Raw genomic sequence first — 21,314 nt, forward strand, 5'->3', positions numbered from 1 at the left:
ACATTCGCTGTCCCTGGATAGCGACGTATCGTCTGGCTTCATCTTGTGCGATCCATTTGCTCCTACAGTACTTGACAGTTAGCATCGCTGAAGCTGGTAGCATACAGATCTGTGAGCCCCCTATACATAATACATCATGTGTGGGGAGCCATAAGCTGCCTTCTCCTTCACTTTTCTCTCATAGCATGTGAAGATACAAAACAGCCAGACAGACGTGATGTGGGATAGAAAACACACACACACACACACACACGTTATATCAGCTACAACAACACAACCATCATCTGGTCCGCCTGTGTGTGTATGTGTGTGTGTTTGAAACCTATGTTTAACTATAATCAAATAGTCACTGACATGTTGTAGTCGCCTATCGAAACACCAAAGCAGAACACAGCGCGCAATCCAGGTGTGATCCAACACACCTGTACTCAATGCCATTTCTGTGTTTAAACTGTTGGAACACTGTGGCCGAGTGGACAGGTTAATTCATACCTGTGGTTAGTAGGGCTGGGTATCTGTCTCTAATTTTCGATACCAGTACCCTTAAAACGATACCGATACCAACTGAGTACTTCATCCGATTGATTCGATATTAATCATGTGAAAAGAAAGCAATCAGTTGCATAAATGTCACCGGCATTTCGTAATGATAACCAGCCAACTCCGCACGGCTTGAACCCGCTTTATCGCCATACAAACTATTGGTGGACCAATCACACGGCATTGAATAATGCCGCGTGATTAAGAACGCTTGTGGTGATTGGCTGTGAGCAAAACCATAGAAACAGTATTTTTTTTTCTTGATCTGGGTCCAAAAAAAACGAATGCAGGTATTGTCTGACAGGCGCAGTTCCGATACTACTCGGTACCGGGTTGTTTCGGTCGATACCTGAAAAGTATCGAGTACCGATACCCAGCCCTAGTGGTTAGATTTGAGGCTGTAGTTTGTGCTGACAGTAAGGGTGTTCCTAATATTTGTGATTGTCCATAAACTAAAGGACAATAAAACACAGTAAGATAAACAGAAACAAAAGAAACCGTAAGAGCGAAGTTTAAACGCTGTGAATAGGTGTGGAGGTTGTTTATTGGGTGTAACAGGAGACCTTGGATCCCAATTTTAGGACACCGCATGAGGACAATGTGCCTAAATACACAATCTGTGCCCCACTAATGGCCTACACTACTACAGTACTGTACAAGATACCAACTGTAGCAACTGAAGCATGTTATATTGCTTTTGGCGTCAGTTAAAATCAACATCAAATGACGACTTTCACTGCTAATTAAGTCTCACGACGAGACAAAATGTTTTCTAAATCATATAATGCTTATTTTATTCTTGTCATTGCTTTCTGAGGCGTTTCTCCAACACCCACAATTCATTTTTCTTTCCTCCGTTCCCTTTAAGAATCAGACATGACAGAAACGCCAGGTGCTGAAATATACAAAGTGTCTGATGGTGATGAATAATTACTTATCTACTTTTACTGCAACTGTTCTTAAATTATGTTTTTTTTACCGTATAGGTCTTAATGTTTCTTATTATTTGTTTCACTGTTGTAGTTTTATGCTTTTTACTTTTCTTCCAATCGCTAGTTTTTCATGCAACTGCTCTCTTACCTTAAGAACTGTCAGTTTTTGTCTATTTCTGTTTTTACTCTGCTCTGTGAAGCACTTTGGGCTACGATTCTGTATGAAAGGCGCTATAGAAATAAACAAAGTTGAAGTTGAAGTTAATAATTCATAAATGCTGACTTTATTTTAGTATTTCATTGGCAAACGGAGTGCACTGACATTTCTGTGCAGTGCAGACTGTAGTTGTGCCACAATATTTTATGTTTGTGCTGTGGTCAAGATTTTTTATTTTTTTTTTATTTACTTGCATGCTATGTGGTCAAACTTACAATTCATATCATGTACCCTTCATTCTAGGAAGCGCAGGTATGTGATGTTGTGTTGATCGCCCTTTTGGTCTGTTCTCGTGGCTTCATGCCTGCCAGATTTTGTGAATTTATTCAGATTTTGTTATTTTTCCTTCATTTTTGTGCTTCTGCCATGCATAAATACAAAGAATCGTTTGGGTATCTTCAAGTGGGATGTTATATATCTACTTTATCTTGGTGTGAGCATCATGAAACTTTTTATTACTGTTGATGAGTGTTATGAGCTTTATAAACTAATTTGCAGTCGCTATATTCACTGCCATTTAGCTACAGGTGTGATGCCTTTTGGGACCAGAGCTGGTGGCAGAGAGGTGAGAGGCTGACAGAACAAAAAAAAGCAAAGTGAAGCTTAAAACTGTCACAGAATGAGCACGATTAAAAAGAAAGCAGCTCCAAACGTGCTGGGGCTGTTGAGTAGTTAGCCTCCAGTCAACATGAGAAAAGGGGAATGATTCACAAAGCCTTGGGCCAAATTTATCTGATAAAGAAATGACCCGGTTCAAACTGGATCCTCAGACGAGAAATCATTTTTGTGAAAGCAGCTAACACTAAAGCCGAGGTCATGAATCCTTTAGCTGGAGCCTGCGGGCATGCTTTCCAAAACAAGAGGCCGTTAATCCATAAACAGGAAGAAGTGAAGCAGAAAGTTAAGTATGAAACAAACAACGTGCGGTCGAATGGAAAAGAGCAAAAAACGCAATATCTGAGAAGTTGAAAATTTGAAATATTGAGCAACAAAAGGTAAAAAAAAAGCACACCTTCTGCCAGCAAACTGAGATATGAATAATACAAGAGAAAAGCAGATGAGGGAAAGGTGCCATTATGTTAGCACTGACGGTAAAACGAAAGAAGGGGAAGCAATCTTGGCTCGGTAACTGCGGCCTGGACAGCTGACAGACGACTGGAAGCAACCGGGAATGATGAACTCATCAGAGACAAAAACATTTGTTTGTCTAACAAAAGAACACCAATACAAAGTTTGGCTTTTTCTAGAAGAAACTGCAGAATAAAACAGTCTTTAACTTTTAGAAATAAAACATCAATGGACGTTCTGTCTCAGGTTAGTATCCACCTCGGGCTATGGTTTGTTCATTAGACAATTGGTAATTTGAAACATTAAATGACTTAAATACAAAAAAGTGTGTGGCTCTTTTCCATCATCATGCTTTTTTTTAATTTTCGTTTCTTTGTTCTCAATGAATGAAGGCAAATATTACAGAACTTTTCTTAAGATGGTTCAACAGTGAATATTCCTCATGTTTCTTTCCCGGTAGAGAATTTGTAAAACCCAAGCAGGTGAACAAAGAAACAGCTTATAAAATAAATCACTACAGAAATGTTATTTACGACAGGAGTTAAGCAGGAAATCCCTTTATGTCACATCGACTTATAAAACAAAGGAAATCACCGTAAGCTGCAGCCTGCCAGCTCCTTTTTTTCTGCTTTCGTGCTTCACGATCTCTCGTTTCTCTCTCACGTAAAAAATTCCTGCACAACACTCGTGCACTCAAACAGAACCACGAGGAGAGGCGGCGGTGAAACTGAAAAAAACCTCCAGGGAGGTGTTAATATGAGAGCAATGCTGGGAGACAGCAGCGAGGACTTCATATCGAGTCAGTCATGTGTCACTGTAGATGATCGATTTTCTGCCCTGTAGCTACACGAAAGGTAGCACTGCCTCGGTGTTGGGAGTGTGTGTTTGTGTCACCGTGTGTGTGTGTGTGTGTGAAAGAGAGGCAGAGACCTGAGTGCTGATAAGAAAAGGATCGATAGGAGTCCATAATGACTCCGTGTTCACTGCGTACTACAGCTGCATCACCAAAGCAGTCTGTGGAGCACGACTCCACCTCATCTTTCTATCTGTCTAAGCTCAAAGTCACACAGACTCTGACATAACTATACAGTAACCTCTATGCTGACACACACTTGTGTATTTTCCTTTTGTTAACAAACTTTTTATTGCCAATTTATATCTCCGTCTTGTGTTTTTAATTGATTTCATCTAGTTTTATTGGACTTAATTCTATAATAATCCAAAATATGTACAGAGTCTTCGGTAAAAGAAGAAATACCACAATGGAAAATATACTTTCTAGCTTTTTCTTTTAGCCAAATCTCTCGGCCTTTACATGTCTGAGAAATGAGCAAACTAATCCAGCTAAGATGTGAAATCTGGTTAAACGCCTTGAAAAATATTTGCTTTTGTCAAAATTCCTACTACACCTGAACCCACTCTGACTCCACTCTCCATCTCCACAAACACCCCCCCTGTTTGAATTCTCCCCGTCTTACCAGAACAGTCCTGGGTCTGCCACTCCAGACACTGTCCGTATGGGAAGGAGATGACGTACGCGGAGGAGTCGACACAGCGCTGCGTACTGCTGCACCACATGCACTCCATGGCCTGGCTGGTGCAGTTGGCGCAGCTGGTGTGCAAAGAGCAGGGCGTCTTACAGGGACGAGCACTCTGACTCTGTGGACTCCCTGAGAAAGCAGACAAATGGAGATCTAAATATACAAATAGAACTTTATTATCGTTCCACTTTGTCACAGTTTAATGACGAGACACAGAAACTGTCTCTTGTGCTTTAATGTCCAGTTTTATCCTGTGCTCTGATCATTCTTCGACCACGTCCTCCACTCTCTCCCCTTCTTTCAGTTCTCATTATTTCTCACCTGCAGGTTTCTCACAGATGAGCCCGTCAGTGGTGGCAGTGCAGGGGTTGGCTTTAAGACCAGACACCTGCGCCCGCTCCAGGTAGGCACAGAAGCCCGAGTCGCTGGGCTCTCCAGGTAACCATCGCAGGCTGGTGTTAGTGAAAGGTGACATGTCCTCCCAGCCCCAGTACGACACGTTGATCTTCCTCAAGCCGACCCAGGGCGATAACGTCTGCAGAGGCGGAGAGAGAGAAAGAAGGAAGAGGAGGATGGAGCTCAACTGCAGTTTGCAAGCACAACATTTTAGACGCGAGGTCGACCTGAGAAAAACCACAAACACAACCACCAAACAAAATCTAAAACAGTAATGAACTAAATGAATCCTGATAAAACTTCTGATGCTACTCGTGTTTTTTTGTTCTTTCTTGTTCTCTTCTTTGGTTGTTTATTCTGTTTAAAAAACACAAAAAAGGGAAATAATGAGCACTAATTGTATGCAGATCGCACGCACACAGGGACAGTGTGCTAGAAACGCTGGAAAAACACCATAATGGGAACAATAACTCAATGCGAAAAAAAAAAACCTGAATAATAATACTGCAATTAACAGCCGAGCTGGAGCTGAAGTCCACACAGTGAAGTTTCCTGAAAGAAGTCAGGAGGCTGTTGGGGAAAAAAAAAGAAACATCTTGTTGTCTTTTACATGAAAGTGGATCCTAAATCAAAACCTGCAAATTATTGGAATTGTTATAAAAGCAGAAACTCGTAATTATAGCAGCTGATTGAAGTGAAGAACGTTTGAATTATTTGCTGACAAAAACAAGTTTGATTTGTTTCATAATGGCCTGTGATGATTAGGAGCTGTTACTGCTGAGTCTTTTTAACACATAATTCACAGTAAATCACTGGGAAAACCTTCCAGACGTCGCTTCTGATTTTTTAATATTCACACATGCAGCCTGTGTCAGCGTATGTCAGACACACACAGATGTTTGTAATGTTGCTGCTTTCGCTCACGGCGCAGCCATGCAGGCATTTTCTGGGAAATGTTTTTGGTGTTTGGAGGTGGTAAATGAATATTGATCCATGTCCTCAGTCACACATGATGACACCGAGAAAATGTTTGTGCCCGTATGAAAGGGGTTTTATTTGAGAAAGAAATCTAAATTATTTTCCCCACAGCTACGATTTCTTTCAGAAAAATGTGCCTCAGTCTTTAAACTTTAAGCATCAAGGATGACAAAGAGGCATGCGAACACTATAACTGCATTTACACCACAGTGAGTGTGTCTGGTATCTTGTTAAAGCTATGGAAAGTAAGCGGATGCTGACGCGAGCTCAAAAAAGCGAAGAGAAGAATCATCATCACTCAAAAGCATCAAGACAGAGAGAGGAAGAGAAAGAGAGACGCACTTTCTTGCAATTACGGCGTTCAAACATTCGCTCACGTTTCTCCTGACGCTGCACGTTTATCAAAGATCTGTGTGTGCTCGTATCGCATTTCCACTCTAAACATTATCAACACGCCAATGCTAAAAACACACACGTCCTGTGACTGATGATAAAAAAGCAGAGATGAAGCTTTTTGTGCTTCACAGTGGGATAAGAATGATTATCTTTATTTTTCATGCCAAGTTAAGAAATATCCTTGTAAGAAATTTCATTCCTCTGTACCTGATGATATCAAAACTCCTCACAATGTACATCAAATTACCAAAAGAAAGAAGATTTTCACATCTTAGTTGTGTTTTTTTTCACATTATCCCAGTGTTCTTATCAAATTCATTGATGAAATGTTGTTATTCACTTCAATACAGTCGTCCCTCGCTATAACGCGGTTCACCTTTTGCAGTCTCGCTGTTTCGCAGATTTTTTTAGTGTAATTTTGCAGCGTGCTGTACAGTATGAACGTGCATTGTGTTCTGCGTCCTGATTTGTGTTTAAATAAGAGAGAAATGTGAGAAAATGTTAATGCCTGTCTAAGAAAAGTGTATAAAAGTGTGTGGTTAGGGGTTTTGTAAAAAATAAAGCTGATTACTGCGGATTTCGTCTATTGCGGGTTATTTTTAGAACGTATTCCCCGCGATAAACGAGCGACCACTGTAATTCAGTGTTTACGATCCCATGATCACACACATTCCCCGACACTGAACGATAACCAACTTTCTATTCATGATGTTAAGGTACCACATTGTCTGGCATCTTCATATGAGTTTATTTGTCCACGTTAATTAACAGGATAGAGATAAAGGCAGCTGAACGCTAAAATTACTGTAAGACATTTACATTTGTTTCTTTTCTTACTTATATTAGAATATAACAGTCTCACAATGGAGTTGAAACAGGATGAGAGCATCTCATTGCCAGTATCAGCCAGAAGGACAGTCACAGTTTGTGCGAAATGTTATGGCAGAATATATTTTTTATGAATTCTTTTTGTTTGCTGAACCACCCACCTTGTCTTGCAGCTGGTATTTCTGCAGCTCTTCCAGAACAAAGTTGACCTGTTTGTCTGTGAGCAGAGAGGCGATATTCCCTCCCAGGTTTTTGCAGTAGTGCTGGGCGTTATCATAGCTCTCTCTGCTGGAGTTGATCCTCAGGCAGGCCTCTCCAACATGGTGCCAGCCCTCACCGCACAGCTGGCCTGCACACAAAGACACACACATATAGTTTCTGTCTATACATAAACATATATATGTCTTATCGACTGTGAGAAATACTGGGTAAGATGCCAGACGGCACACAAACAGAGGCAAAAGGTGTATCCAGCATGAGGCGTTAATTACATAATGTTTACTTGCTTGACGTAAAGCAGGCCTTCATTAATCAACATGTAGTCTTGCAGAATGAGCAAACAAATCCGACAGGACAAACGTAGGGAGGGAGTTTGTTGTCAATACCAAAAAAAGGCACAGTGAGACGGAGACATGCTGCTGATCGAGGGCGCGGGTGTGCAGGTAGGTGGTCAGGTGACCAGCAAAGAGTTGAAAATGACTGAGGGCGACTGGTGGACAGGAGGAGAATGACGCTGGAATTTAAAGTTGATGTGACGCCTCGGAAAATGAGCAGCGCTGCCAGGATCAACAGATGATTGAACAGCTTTAAGAGGAATATTTCTAGTGGTTAATAAGCAACATATTATTGCACTGATTTTAGATAATTGTTGATTTATGATGGTATTTTAGATCAGAGCGCCACATTCCTGCTCTGTACTGACCCGACTCATCAGCAGCACAAAGAATTCCCAGAATAAACATGTTACACATGGGATGATGAAAAGTGAATATCTGCTGTGAGTAATACTGGCAGAGAGAAGCTGACCCATGAAAATGCATGTACCTGCTTATTGCTCTTATCAGGGGTCACTTGATAGCGTCTTGTGGGAGACCGTAATAGTACAAGAGGCCGTTCAATTAGCCAGGATGAAAGGGGAGAAAAGTCGTTCTGCCTCCGCTGAGCACCGCTGTTTATTTTGGACTCCAGGACTGATTACATTCACAGGCCTATAATGGCTTCCATCGCCAACCTTTTCACGTTACAGGAAAGAAAATGCCCGCTTCCTTTATTTTCTTTCCCCTCAAGCAATGGCAATGGGAAACAACTGACCAAAACGAGAGGAGAAAGACAGATGAACGGAGTTTAAAAAAATAAAAAAAGGAGGAGTACAAAAATAAATAGACTCGGTTACGGCAGAGATAAACATGTCAGGCCTTTTAGAATAATCAGTCATAACATGGTGTCTGAAGAAAAGGCCACGCATGCCATGTTTGTGGAGCTAGTTTCCATTAACCCGGTCCATCTTAGACACACTGCCACGGCAAATGTATCTTTTCCAGAAAATCACAGAAAATATAGTGTGCCCTGTCAAACTAATGGACACACACAAAGGAGTGCTAATTGCATCGGTATGGTCAGTGACCCTCTGACATGCCCATGTCATAAATGGTAATGTTTCAAGCCATGAAAGGCTTGGAGAAGAGACAGTATGCAAGTTACTTCAAACTGGACACCGACGCACATGCTGATAACTGCCGCCGAAACTCAGAGAGTTTTAAACAAGACGTATTGAAAGGTGAAAAAAAACATCACCAAGCTAAAGAAAAAAGTCAGAAAACAAGTGTCCAATCAGAGGAGATTATGTTGAAGCTGTCGCTAATAAGCACATTCTCACAGGAGAGCATAAAAAGTCAGGTACGCTCACAGTAATGATTCATGATTATAGTCCTGCATCGTACAGTACAAACCCAACTAAAGGGCCAGACTCTCTGCACAGAATATATCAGCTTGATCACTATTTTGTTGCTCATTATGGCAGCTAGTGCACCGGATAACAGATGGTCACATATCTGACGAAGGCAATAATCTTTGACACAAATGGAGGTACGCAGTATTTGGATAATAAACTAATCGGAAGTCTGCGACTCTAAAAACGCTGTAATGATGGAAACTAGACCAAAGATTGCCCATTGTAGGAAGGTCCGCAGGGTGAAACAAACAATGCAGCAGGAGCCGTGACTTAACTCGTCTGATGTCCACAGAATGATTCCACCATGATTCATGATTCATCAGATCGCAGCGAGCACTGATTCAAGTTCAAGTTTGCAGGTCAAAAGATATTTTTAGACAATTATGTTACATATTTGTCTTGATCCTAAGTACCTGAAGTATAATCATTCAAAGGATGTTAAACATATATATATAGCCATATAGCCATACATATACTTATATTTATATTTATACTGATAATTCTATTTAACTTACATGCCATTACATTGCCACACGGATGTCTTTAGCTTGTATATATTTTTAGATTTGTATATTTTATATTTTTTACATCTTTTACTTGTATTTTATATGTCATGTTTATGCTGTGCACGGGATAAAAGGGAAACTGAATTTCAATACTCTGTATGTCCTGTACATATAGCAGAAATTGACAATAAAGTTTGACGTGAACTTGAACTATATATATATATAATATATAATATATATATATATATATATAATATATAATATATATATATATATATATATATATATTCATAACTCAAATCATGTTTTCTGGTTTTGGATTTCATGTAAACTGAAAACAAGAAAATTTTTGTGGTTTTAAATTCAACAAATTAGCATGTATGAGCAAAAACATAACAGAGACAGCTTACACAGTGTTATCACTGCGACCGCCTCGGATTTTCCTAGTTTTGAGGTATAATCATGTCTGTAGCTGTGCATTTAAGGCCACCAGTAGTAAAACAAATATATATATATATATATATATATATATATATATATATATATATATATAAAGTCAGTAGATGCGCGGTCCAAATCTTTACTATTTTACCTCAGCTGAACTACAGAGCTGACTAACACTTGTGGGGACAACAACATACACCAGGCTACGTGTGTTTGATGTGGACAAAAGAAAAGCAGTAAACGCAATACCCGCCTCTGGTTAAAGCTGCTGCAACTCATAGCAGAGCAGGCTAGCTATCAGGCCCTCACAGCACAATACAACAAAGCGTGGAGCGGGATCATTCGTGGATTCAAACAGCGAGGGGTTTTTCCTTTGCTCTTAGTCATACCAGAGCCAAAAACGTCAAAACGAGAACAGATCTAGCTAAAGGCTCCTCCACAGCAGAGCAGAGCATGGAGGACTTTGTGGACTGGAGGTTGTTAGTCCATGCTCTGAACATCCCGTAAACACTTCTAATTAGACTACTTCTTTTCTGCAGCTGAGTGGAGAGCTTATTTCAGAAGTGTGCGTTCCTTATGCGTATACTAATCCCCTCTGTGCACATGCCTGCACGGGTGTACGAGAGTGTTTATTTGTGAAGACCACTAATAGTATGCAGTCAGTTACCGTGGGAACATGCACGCGCTCTGAAAGCTGTGTGTGTGATTAACAGAACACAGCGTTCCTCCAACAGCTTTGAGCGATAAACAGAAATGCTACAGAGAAGACTGGAACATCATATATAGTTTAGAGAAGATCCAAGACAAAGCTGAGAGAAGGTAAAAAGACACAGCAATTACTAATCCAGCTGCTACTTCAGCAGCACAGACAGATGAATCAATACTTAGAGCCGTGGTCTGGGCCATAGATTCTAACCCACACCTCAGACAGATAAAGGATCAATGACTCAGGCGGATCAGTGACTCAGGCGGACACATTCCTGCCTCATGAGCAGCTCATTGTCCCTAATCCTTCTTGGATTGGAGCTGGAAGGCATCCATGCAGCTGCAGCGGATGCATTCACGACGGTGAGTTTGTGTGCGTGCATGTGCGGCAGGTTGAATACATCCTGTGTGTGTCTTCTCACCAGGTAATGCTTGACACTCCTGCTGCTGCAGCTCCCACTGACAGTTGACATTGAGGGAGCAGCTCCTGCAGTTGGCCAGTCTGAAACACTCCTGCTCCTCCCTGCGCTTACACCTGGACGGGTCTTGCACAGTCTTTAAAACACACACACACACACACACACACACGCAGGAAACAATATCAGTCCAGTTCAACTTCATCATCACTGTCCTCTTTTACAATAAATGTAATAAACTTGGAGGAATCAATACAATGGGCAATAAAGGCTGAAGATGATTGAGGCAAACAGAACATCCAGACTGAAATCAATATGAGGGACACATTATACCGAGATGGACTTTTTATTGAAGTTGTGTTTATTCCATATGTGCATCTTTACGACTTTACCTAAGACCTCAGACGAAACGTGACACCGAGGATGCTTCTTCAACTATACTCTAAAACCTCAGAGAAAATATGAAACACTATTTTTCTCCTCTGAAGGGATGACAGACTTTTTTCATTAGAAAGTTTCCTGGTGAAATGAATTGACACTTTATCGAAAAATATGTCGGTCCATCAGACCTGTCCTTGACAAAACGACGTCACATCTTTATGACCTTCATTTAAAGGCTGAGCTGACTGTGTGAATATACCTGCATGACTTCTACTGTTTATTTTACCTTGTTTTATTATTTCATTAGATTAAGCTCCATATTTCTATGAACCACCTCATAAAAGGATGTTTTTGTTCGGTCCCTTATCTTTGTTAGTATAATGTAAGAAAAATATATTTTTTTTAAGGGTGAATGAAGTTTTCTCGAGGACTTCTTAGTGTTTTGATTCTTACCTGCTGTACTCGTTTTAGCATTCTTTGATATCAGGACTCTAATGACTGTAAAAGAACGTGTATGTTTATTTTGATCACATTTCTTTGACTTGAGAACAGTGTCTTATGATCCTTTGTAATGACTTTGAAATATTTACTTTGATTTACAAAGATTGATTCATTTCCCTGTGTCAGGGCCAAACGCACTTTTGGTATTTTCTTGGCGCACTTGGATAGAGGGTGGGACCAGAACAATATTACTATCTATTCAACATGAATATAACAGTCCAAATATCCTGCAGAGCAGATGATGGCTCTTTTTAAGTTGTATTTACTTTTCTGGACATGTTGAAGATCTGAGCGAGTTTATTTCTCATAAAAATGATCACTAAGTGAAACCATCTGCAGTTAAATTCCACCACTGTGCCATAAATAAAATGAAATCAGATATTTAAAATGTTTTGATTTGATGTTTTGCGACATGTGTGCCTGTATTGTAATTAAATATATGAGGCAATGAGGCAATAGTGGGGGGGTGACATTTTGACCAAACAAACATGATGCATGCATTCCAAAGAACTGTTCAACACGCTAAGTTTAACATGCATATGGGTGCAGAGGTTTCTGTGGTTATTTTGCAAACACAATTATATTATACGAATAACCAGCGTATCTGCAGTGCATGGCTGTTAACGGTGCATGACGTCACTCCAGCTAGAGACACCTGCTGCCTTTAGACAGCTGTAAAGACGTCAACGAAAAGGCTTCCAGTATATGTTGCTCTCTGTTGTGTATTGCAGGGTTAGAATGAAGGGTCTTCATTCTGCCTCACTGGTACTGATGTCATAATGTGGTGAAAAAGATGGAATCAACGTGCAAAGACAAGAATAAAAGGCTTTGTTTAGGTTTGTTGGTTGAGGAAATAACATGCACACCAGGAAAATATCAGTTTGTCTCTTAACAGCTTGGTGTTCTCTATTCAAGCACAATTTTTAATCAAGGCCAAAAAAAGGTCATCGGAAAAGAAAACAGGACTTGAAGATAATGTAAATTGGGATAAAGGGACTGCTCTGACCTCTGACCTCTCTCTAATGCAACCTGACCTGGAGCCTAACAGGAAGTGTTAAATAATACACACATGTCCTCTCCGTTTGCCTCCGTGCTTCCACAAGCTCAGCTGATGTTCAGACAACATGGATGGTGGGGGAGACAGAGACAGAGCGCCGCCATGCTGCTGGGCCAGCTCCAGAGTCAGCTGCACACACACACACACACACACACACACACAGATTCATTCACACATTCATATGTAAAGTACACGCACAGAAAAACACACACAGACAAAAGTATGCAGACACACACACACACAGAAAGACAGAGGAATCAGGGTTGGGAGTAAAAATAGAGACAGAGAAAACAAAATGAGCAAAAGTACAAAGAAGAACAAAAAGTCACTGAGCCAAAGGTTTTATTATAAATCACACAAACTCTGGATCAACATCTAAAAACGTGTTATCTTTTGAATTTGAACTAACACGTTTGCACTGGAGGACATCCAAAAAAAAAAAGTATGTGTGAGATCATTTAAAAGGGGGAATATCTAAAACACTGAATCCTTTTAGGTCTTTTATAAGCGGACAAACATCATTTCTAATGATTTTTAGGGCTCTGTCATAACAAAGCAAAACTTTTACTTTCTCCAGAGGAAATATGAGATAAACTAAATAAAGATAAAGACAATGACGATATTCATTCTCCACAGAGAATATCATTCCAGTTTAGACACTCTCTTCCAGGGCTACAGGTCTTATAACGTAACACACAGATTCAAATTAAATTTACAGAGCATGCTCCACAGAGGATGAACCCTTCCGACCTTCCCTCTAGCACCACACCAGACACATTTTCCACTAGTGGATGAACAAAATCTCATTTGTTCCATCAAGCTAATTCTTGTATTGTAAGGTATAATGAACTAAGTGTTTTTTTTTTCTTTACAGTTGGTCTTTGGCTTTACAGACTCACCACGGTGCAGTTACTGGATGCAGAGATACACTTCCTGTCCTCACACCACTGACAGCCCCGTGTGTTGGAGGTGCAGCTCGCACAGTCCGAGAACCGGAAACACTGTTCGTCTGTACTGTCTGGAGGAGGACGACACACACACACACACACACAAACATAAACAAACCAAATTACTGAATTAGATTACACACACAAACATAAACAAACCAAATTACTGAATTAGATTATAGTTATGCTCAGGGTTTATGCAGGAATCCTGAATTTAACACCATTTAATACCTTCTAGATATTTTTTTTGCTTCTAGTCATACAGCAAAAACTGGATCGATAAATGGGAGAGCACGTGCACTGTTACTGTCAGTCCCTTACTTATTTACATTTACATTTAGTCATTTAGCTGACGCTTTTATTCAGCAGAAGTTTGACTGGTGGTGGGACTTGGTTGGAGCGGTGTACAGGGCTTACTAGCAGCACACAAATGTAACATTAATGGCTGCTCTCCCATCAAGTCAACTGAACACTGTAGATAGATCCATCTACATAATTTGAGTTACTTGACATCTGCTAAAGAAATGACACAATGCCAAAGAGTTCAGCACCACTCCACATGTAACCATGTTCTCTAACGAATACATCAAGTGCACTTGACCGACAGTGTTTTACAGGAGGATGCTTGTGAACAGCTGTTGTTGTTGTTGTTGTGCTATTCACACTTTTCTTGTTTGTCTTTTCAATGTCATTTTACTGCATCAATCAACCATGTACAGACCTTTTCAGTATTCAGTCATACTCTCATATTGTTACAAAGTTTACTCTAACAAATCGGCTATATAGCCCAGTAAATCTGCATTTCGATGGTTTTATGATGGATTTCAATTCACTTTCACACTAAATTCAAGTCTCCTCTTACGCTATATTAAACAATTAAAAGCCATTATGCTACCAAAAACAACACCTCTCAATCCATATAAAACTGTTAGACTAGATATGGTTTTGTCATTTCTGCCATAGGAGTGTTGAGTTGTGTACAGCCTGGTGTGGTTATTGTATATGACAATATATATTGTATATATATTTTTGAAAACAAATTCCATGTGGGACAATAAAGATTGTCTGTCTGTCTGTCTGTCTGTCTGTCTGTCTGTCTGTCTGTCTGTCTGTCTGTCTGTCTGTCTGTCAGCAGAGTGAAAATGGTTGGTGTTACATCTTGCATTTTTAATATAAGAGGGGAGTCAGATTGTGACAGATGTAAAACTGAACCTGAAAAAATCTAATTTTCACCAAGTTGATTTAATACCTTTTAATACCTTTTAATACTCCGCGGACACCCTGTATGCTGTTGTCTGTGTGGGTGTGTGACGGTTAAACAGTGCAGGCCAGTGTTTCATTTGATCAGTTGATTTTGTTTGATTTTATTCATACGTGCTGTGCCGCTGTCTGAAAAATAAACGTGTTTGAGGATGAACACTTCTCTGTTCTCCTGCCTGTGACCCGGACCCGGGCACTTGAAGGATGTCTCAATTCCTAAAATGCATCTCTGTGAGAGAGAGGATGCTTGCTGGAGAATCTATGAGCGAGGATGCACAGACAAACATGAAAAAGTATACAGTCCCTTATAACATGTATTATTGTTCTATTTTAAGCTGACAGTACAACCATTAGCATGACTGCCTGGAGCAGAATACCTGGAAAAGCTACTGCATCTACATCTGGCAGAGACAGGAGGAGGAGGAGGAGGAGGAGGAGGAGGGTTCAGACAGAACCTAATTATTTCAAAATGAGGTAATTGTTGCAGCGCTGACCTTCTGCTCCTATAATTATGATATGCAAACAAACTTCAGAAGCCAAATCCTTTAGAATAATTATTACTCTCATGGAAGGATAGACCTCTTGGGAGCAACACTTGTGCGTGATTGTGCTGCACGTTTTAGGTAAAATATGTTGAAAATATTTAGAGAGAAAGTCACAGACACGGATGCATGGAAAAGAATCAGCCGAACAGATGAGAGTTGGCATACCAGGTCGCGCAGGGCAAAAAGGAGCAGGAAAAGTGTGCTCGGGTGGTTTCGGCTCCCAGGGAACACATCGACTTTTGACCCAATGGCAGCGAATGCCCGGCCCAGCAGCAGCACACAAATCTGGGTTAGAAAAGGCCAGGCAGGACGGAGGGGTGTAGGCCAGCACATCGTTCAGAAGGAGGCCCGAAAAACCTCCAAAGATGTACATGGAACTGGAGAAGATACAAAGAGCGTTATACAGAATTATTAGGGCAGCTGTGGAAGGAATGACCAAAATAAATTTCCTACAGAGATGAAGACAAATGAAGGAATGTAAGGAAAGCAGGAGAACCTTTCAAAAACAGAGCTGAACTTTGGTTTGGGGGGATATAAACCTGGGAGAAAAGGTGGTTTGAAGCTGGCCTTTTGAAGTTCAAAGCTGACATTTTTGTGCTCAAAGCTGACCTTTTGGTGTGTAAATGGTGTTAAAGGGTTAGGCCATTATTTCAGAGTTCAGCAATAAGTCGCTCTACATGGCGATGGGACTCTCTTGCAGTACATTTTGATTCAACAGGACTGGCGTTCACTGATGAACGAGGGTGCATCAGTTGTCTTCTGCAGCCAATCAGATTCAGATTCTTATATAAACCACTGCAAAAGGAGAAGATCTGGATCGAGCAACTTTTCTGTGTGAATGAAGCTTTAGTCAAACACAGAGATAGAGATTCAAAAATAGGACAGGTATAAATAGAGCTGGCGTGCACATATACACTACCTACACACAGGAAAGAAACATAGTGAGAGAGTGAGTGTGAACTGAAGCTAAATATAACATTAAGATAAAAGGATCAAAACATCTACACAACAAAAGTATAATCTGGGAAAGTCAAGCATAAACGTAGAGGACACTGCAGGGAGACATCAAGAAAATGCAAAAATGTGCCAAGGAATAATGCATTGTGAAGAGAGGGGTATTTACATAAATGCAATTTAGTAGTTTAGCAGATTATTTATCCGTTTTACACTGAAGTGTCCTTCAGCAGGAAAAACAAATTCAAATTCACAGAGCTGCTTTAGATATCTCACCCGTTGCTAACCACGGCAGAATGTCCGAAGCGGTTGGCGTCCCGGTGCAGACTTGGTCGGGGGAGCACAGTCCACTCATCACAAGCTAAAGAGAAGCATACACACAAACATGAATTACTAAATGTGAATATTTTAGCACTGTGTGTTTGTGAGCGAGCGTGTCTGAAATGAGAAACCACCGAAGGTCGATTCAATTAGAAACAGTGAGAGAGAGGATTGCACGCAGCTTCTCTGACAACTGCAAAACGCTTTTTATCAACTTACCTCTTTATTCAGAGAGTGATAATGCATCTGGAGCTGTTCCAGTGTAAGAGAATAACAAAGCAAAGCAGAGTCTGTCTGTACACTTGTTTGTTTTCACATGTGCTGGACACACGTGAGAAAATCAGCATGAAAAACATGCATACATGTGGTTTCCACGTGCATATTTTGTCAGGGGAATCCGAGCCGGGTCGATGATTTTAAGTCTATTAAATCATTTATGTGCCTGGAGTGAAGCAGAAAACGACGGAAATCAAAACGAGAAAATTAAAAATCATCTTCCATTTTTTAAAAATCATTTATCTACTGTGGTTTAGAAAACAATAAACAGTGTTTTAATCACTGATTAAAGTCTAAATTCTGTATATTTGTTATGTCGAGTCATTTTTAGAAGATGCCTTCTCAGCCAGTTAGAAAGTCTTTTCTGTGTATATATATTCATCATCCAGACATTTATGAACCAGTTAGGAATAATTAATAAATTGGAGTCTGTAGAATCTTTATTACAACTGTCAGCAGTTAAAAAGTGATCAGTGCAGCTGGTAAACATCAAGACCATAATGTTTTATTATTATCATTCATTTTAAATAATTAGTGAACATGTGACGCCCGAATGCTACACACATACATCATGTGATTCCAGCATGAGCATTAATGTGCCGCCTCAGCTCTGAGGCCGGGATCACACTGGGGTTGAGGTAAAGACCTGTCAGCTTCTTCTTTAGTAATAATATTTGCTGCCCTAACCTAAACCACAAGATACATCAACCACCATTTCTCCTCTTCTTCTTCTTCTACCAAAATTATTGCTTGCGAGCAGAAAGAACAGAGGAGGGTGAGCCACAGTTCATCCTCCTTCCCCTTTAACTTCATCACGAGGAATAAGAAGTAATTATCCTAACCTTTTCACATCGAATTACAGCGATACGGAGAAGACAGGGAAGATAATCCGACTCCATAAAACACTTCATACCACCAAATATCATCATAAAGAATCTCTAGTTATCGCTGGAGCTCTCAGCTCTGTGTGTTTTACTATTTGGATTTTACAACTCTCTTGATGTTTTAATGACCCCTACATGCCCCCATTATATTAATATGGAGATGAGTCTGCGTGTGTGTGTGTGTGTGAGTGTGTTAGTGTAAATGTGCCATTTAGCCAGATGAGCCTTCTTCCAACGGTATAAACGGAGAGCCGGTAGAGTTGGGGGGGGGGACCCGTGGGCCCGCCAGGTTGCTAACGACCTTGTTAAGCGGTGTGGTAATTGGGGGAGCGCTTGTTTAAGAGCGAGGAGGACACGGTGAGGGGATAGGAGCAGGGGGGTCGTTCTAATCAGCACCGAGAGCAATGAGGTCATCCGAGCCGAGGTTAAAGGTCGCTCAAATTTACAGACTGATACGATGGAACGTGAATGAAGCCTGGTGATACTGAAGCTGGTGGGAGCCGTGTGAGTTTGTTCCCTCAGTACGAAAGAATGTGGTAAAACTGCAGCTTTTACTTAATTTGAACAATATTTTAATTGGTCTTTCTCCTGATTCTTTGTTATTTTTCAAGTCAATGTGTTTCCTTCCAAGGTTGTCAGTCTGATTTTAAGATTATTGATAAAGGCGTGCCACAAGGCTCATCCTTGGGCCCTTTACTATTCTTAAACTTCATCAATGATCTTCCACAAACTTGTTCTGGCTGCCAAATTCACTTATATGCTGATGACGCCGTCATATACTCCTCCTGCTCTGATATCACTCAGATTCGTCACTCATTACAATCAAATGTCAACTCAGTTCAAAATTGGTTCTCTTCAAATAAACTACATCTGAATAAGAAAAAATCATATACTATGCTATTTTGCACTCGACCTGATTCTTCGCCCTCAAATACAAACTGGTGTATTAGTTTTCTTGATGGAACAGCACTAGTAAAAACTGAAGAATTTAAATATCTGGGTCTTTGGCTTGATTCACGGCTCTCCTTTATTTGGCATTTGATTTGTGAAGCTTGCCGCCTTTAGTTCAGATTGATATAATAATTTATACTGATTATAACCACAAATCTGAAGTTATGAAAGCCTCAGAAGTTAAGCACTACAACAACAACAACACGTTTAATATTATAATAAGGTTGCTAAGAAAGAATGTAAGAGCATAAACAGTTTGTTTTTAATAGCATGTTTGACGGCTGCAATTAACACGAGACATTTCCAGCCAGCCTGGAGATTTGAACCTGCGATGGGATCTATTTATAGATCTCACACTGACGCCTTTTGTCAGCTGTATTTTATTCTAACCGGGATCAGACTGGCACTTTCTGCTTAGATAATCAGTCAACAGGGGCCCCAGGTGTGGCAACTGAAATCCATCTGAAGCGTGTGACATCTGCGCTTTAAATGAAAGTTTAAACGTTTTTTCCCACTTCTGATGATTGGCACTAAAGTAAGTTTCAGCGCTGCTTGGAAGTCACGCATCAGCGTGTCAGTTATCTTGGCTGGTTTTGTTTCTTTTTATTTTTTCAGTATCTACATTTCTTTTGACTCACGAGGCAGATGAAATGTTATTTTTCTGTAGCGTTTGACTGAGGAGACTGCAGCTTCAGTGACTTTTGATCTCGTTTTCTATTAGACACACACACACACACACACACACACACACGGGAGTGATGCTGCCAAATTGTCCACCAAAGAACTGCAGGCTCAACAGACACTTATCAGCCACGAAATATATACACATACACAGACACACATATCAACACAGATTTTAATTTCCTCTCAGGATATGAGAAAATCTGTGTTAATAATACATGTCGGGACTGAGAGTGAAATCACGAGTCCAGATCGAAGCAGGCAGGCGGAGCGGGCTGATTGACAGCTTGATCTGATCTGCACTGATGGAGGACTTGATGAAGAAGTGCGGGAGGAGGAGGAGGAAGAGGAGGAAGTTTGAACGGCAGCCACTGTCTGCTCCTCCAATATATCACAGCTCCTCAACATCTTACAAACAAACTCCGAAAAGCCCTGGGCGTTTCAGTGGGCTGTGCCACACGTGTGTGTTGGTGTGCAGACAGTATGTGTGTGTGTTAACTTGGAGAGGACTGCGTTTTTAATCAGAGTTCATTTTCCCCCCAAATCTAATTAGAAGTGTGAGGGTGGCAGGGTTGAGAGGAGGATGCGGGAGGCGGGTGGGAGAGCTGGAGGGTGAGATGGAGAATTAAATCCAAATGAAAAGTGCCTTCCGTGTCGACCTGAATCTAATGTGTGGCAGCAGAAGAGCAGGAGAAGCTAATAACGGCGTGTCGCCCCCTCCAAGGTTAGCGCGGCAAAACAAAAACAAATTAACGCTCGAAAGCCCTCCACTCGCAGCCAGCACGGAGGCGGAGGAGGAGCGCAGGAGCAGATGAAGACGAAACAAGGGGATGGAGTGAAGTGACTTCCTTCCACAGGTGGAACAATTCATTATCTCCTGGTGAGCCGAGAGAGGAGAGGAGAGGAGAGGAGAGGAGAGGAAAGGAAAGGAAAGGAAAGGAAAGGAAAGGAAAGGAAAGGAGAGGAGAGGAGAGACTACAAGATATTATAGAGAAATGTGAAATAAACCATTAAATTTAATCACCTGCGAGACAAACCAAACAAAAATGAGATAATAAGCCAACAATCAGAGAAGAAATAAATATTCCTGTATTGTTGTTTTTGTCTTGCCAATAAAGATTTTCAAAATAAAACGTACGTTTAGGACATGGGAGACATGTAATCCACCTTACACTTCAGTTCTTCTACCTGGAACAGGCTGAATATCTTAAAAAATCCACCAAATGAAGTGTAAAACTCTGCACAACTTCATACAACTACTTTAAAAGTAGTTTCCTCATTGTGAAAAACTCATTTTTCACCATTCATTGCCCCTTCTATCCCATACTCTGTTTTTCCTTTATCATTTAATCTCTCACTGTTGCGTCCTCCAGCTCACGCTACCTCATATTCTCCCTTTGTTTCCTCCCCCTCCTGTTTCTGCAGTGAGGCAGAGAGGTGGCTGGTGGACAATAAAGTAGTGCAGATCTGCAGATACGAGCTGTAATGAATAAATGATGATATTTATAAAGACAGGGGTGTGTTTGCGCAGAGTTAAGGGACATGTAAACACACACATTTATTGAAAGCGTTGATGGGGCGAGAAAGGGCTCAGCGTTCATGCACGACGTTACCTCCAACTTTCTCAGAGACGGGGCC

General features: G+C 40.7%; 1 protein-coding gene across 3 annotated transcripts in view; it reads right to left on the reverse strand.

Annotated features, from left to right (window-relative positions):
- The window catches only part of atrnl1a (attractin-like 1a), a 241,016-nt gene that overhangs the window by 164,449 nt on the left and 55,253 nt on the right, over positions 1–21,314 (reverse strand). For 2 of the 3 annotated variants that reach the window (XM_019263831.2, XM_027278322.1), the window contains exons 11-18: positions 16,840–16,924; positions 15,775–15,986; positions 13,757–13,875; positions 12,870–12,986; positions 10,925–11,057; positions 7,058–7,245; positions 4,620–4,833; positions 4,236–4,427 (exon numbers count right to left, since the gene is read on the reverse strand). In XM_019263831.2, the coding sequence (XP_019119376.1) occupies positions 4,236–4,427; positions 4,620–4,833; positions 7,058–7,245; positions 10,925–11,057; positions 12,870–12,986; positions 13,757–13,875; positions 15,775–15,986; positions 16,840–16,924 (1,260 nt within the window). The remainder of the gene's footprint in view (positions 1–4,235; positions 4,428–4,619; positions 4,834–7,057; positions 7,246–10,924; positions 11,058–12,869; positions 12,987–13,756; positions 13,876–15,774; positions 15,987–16,839; positions 16,925–21,314) is intronic. The other variant, XM_019263833.2, reaches the window with a different exon arrangement.

Source organism: Larimichthys crocea, chromosome III, assembly GCF_000972845.2.
Source record: "Larimichthys crocea isolate SSNF chromosome III, L_crocea_2.0, whole genome shotgun sequence".
Taxonomy (NCBI): Eukaryota; Metazoa; Chordata; class Actinopteri; family Sciaenidae; genus Larimichthys; species Larimichthys crocea.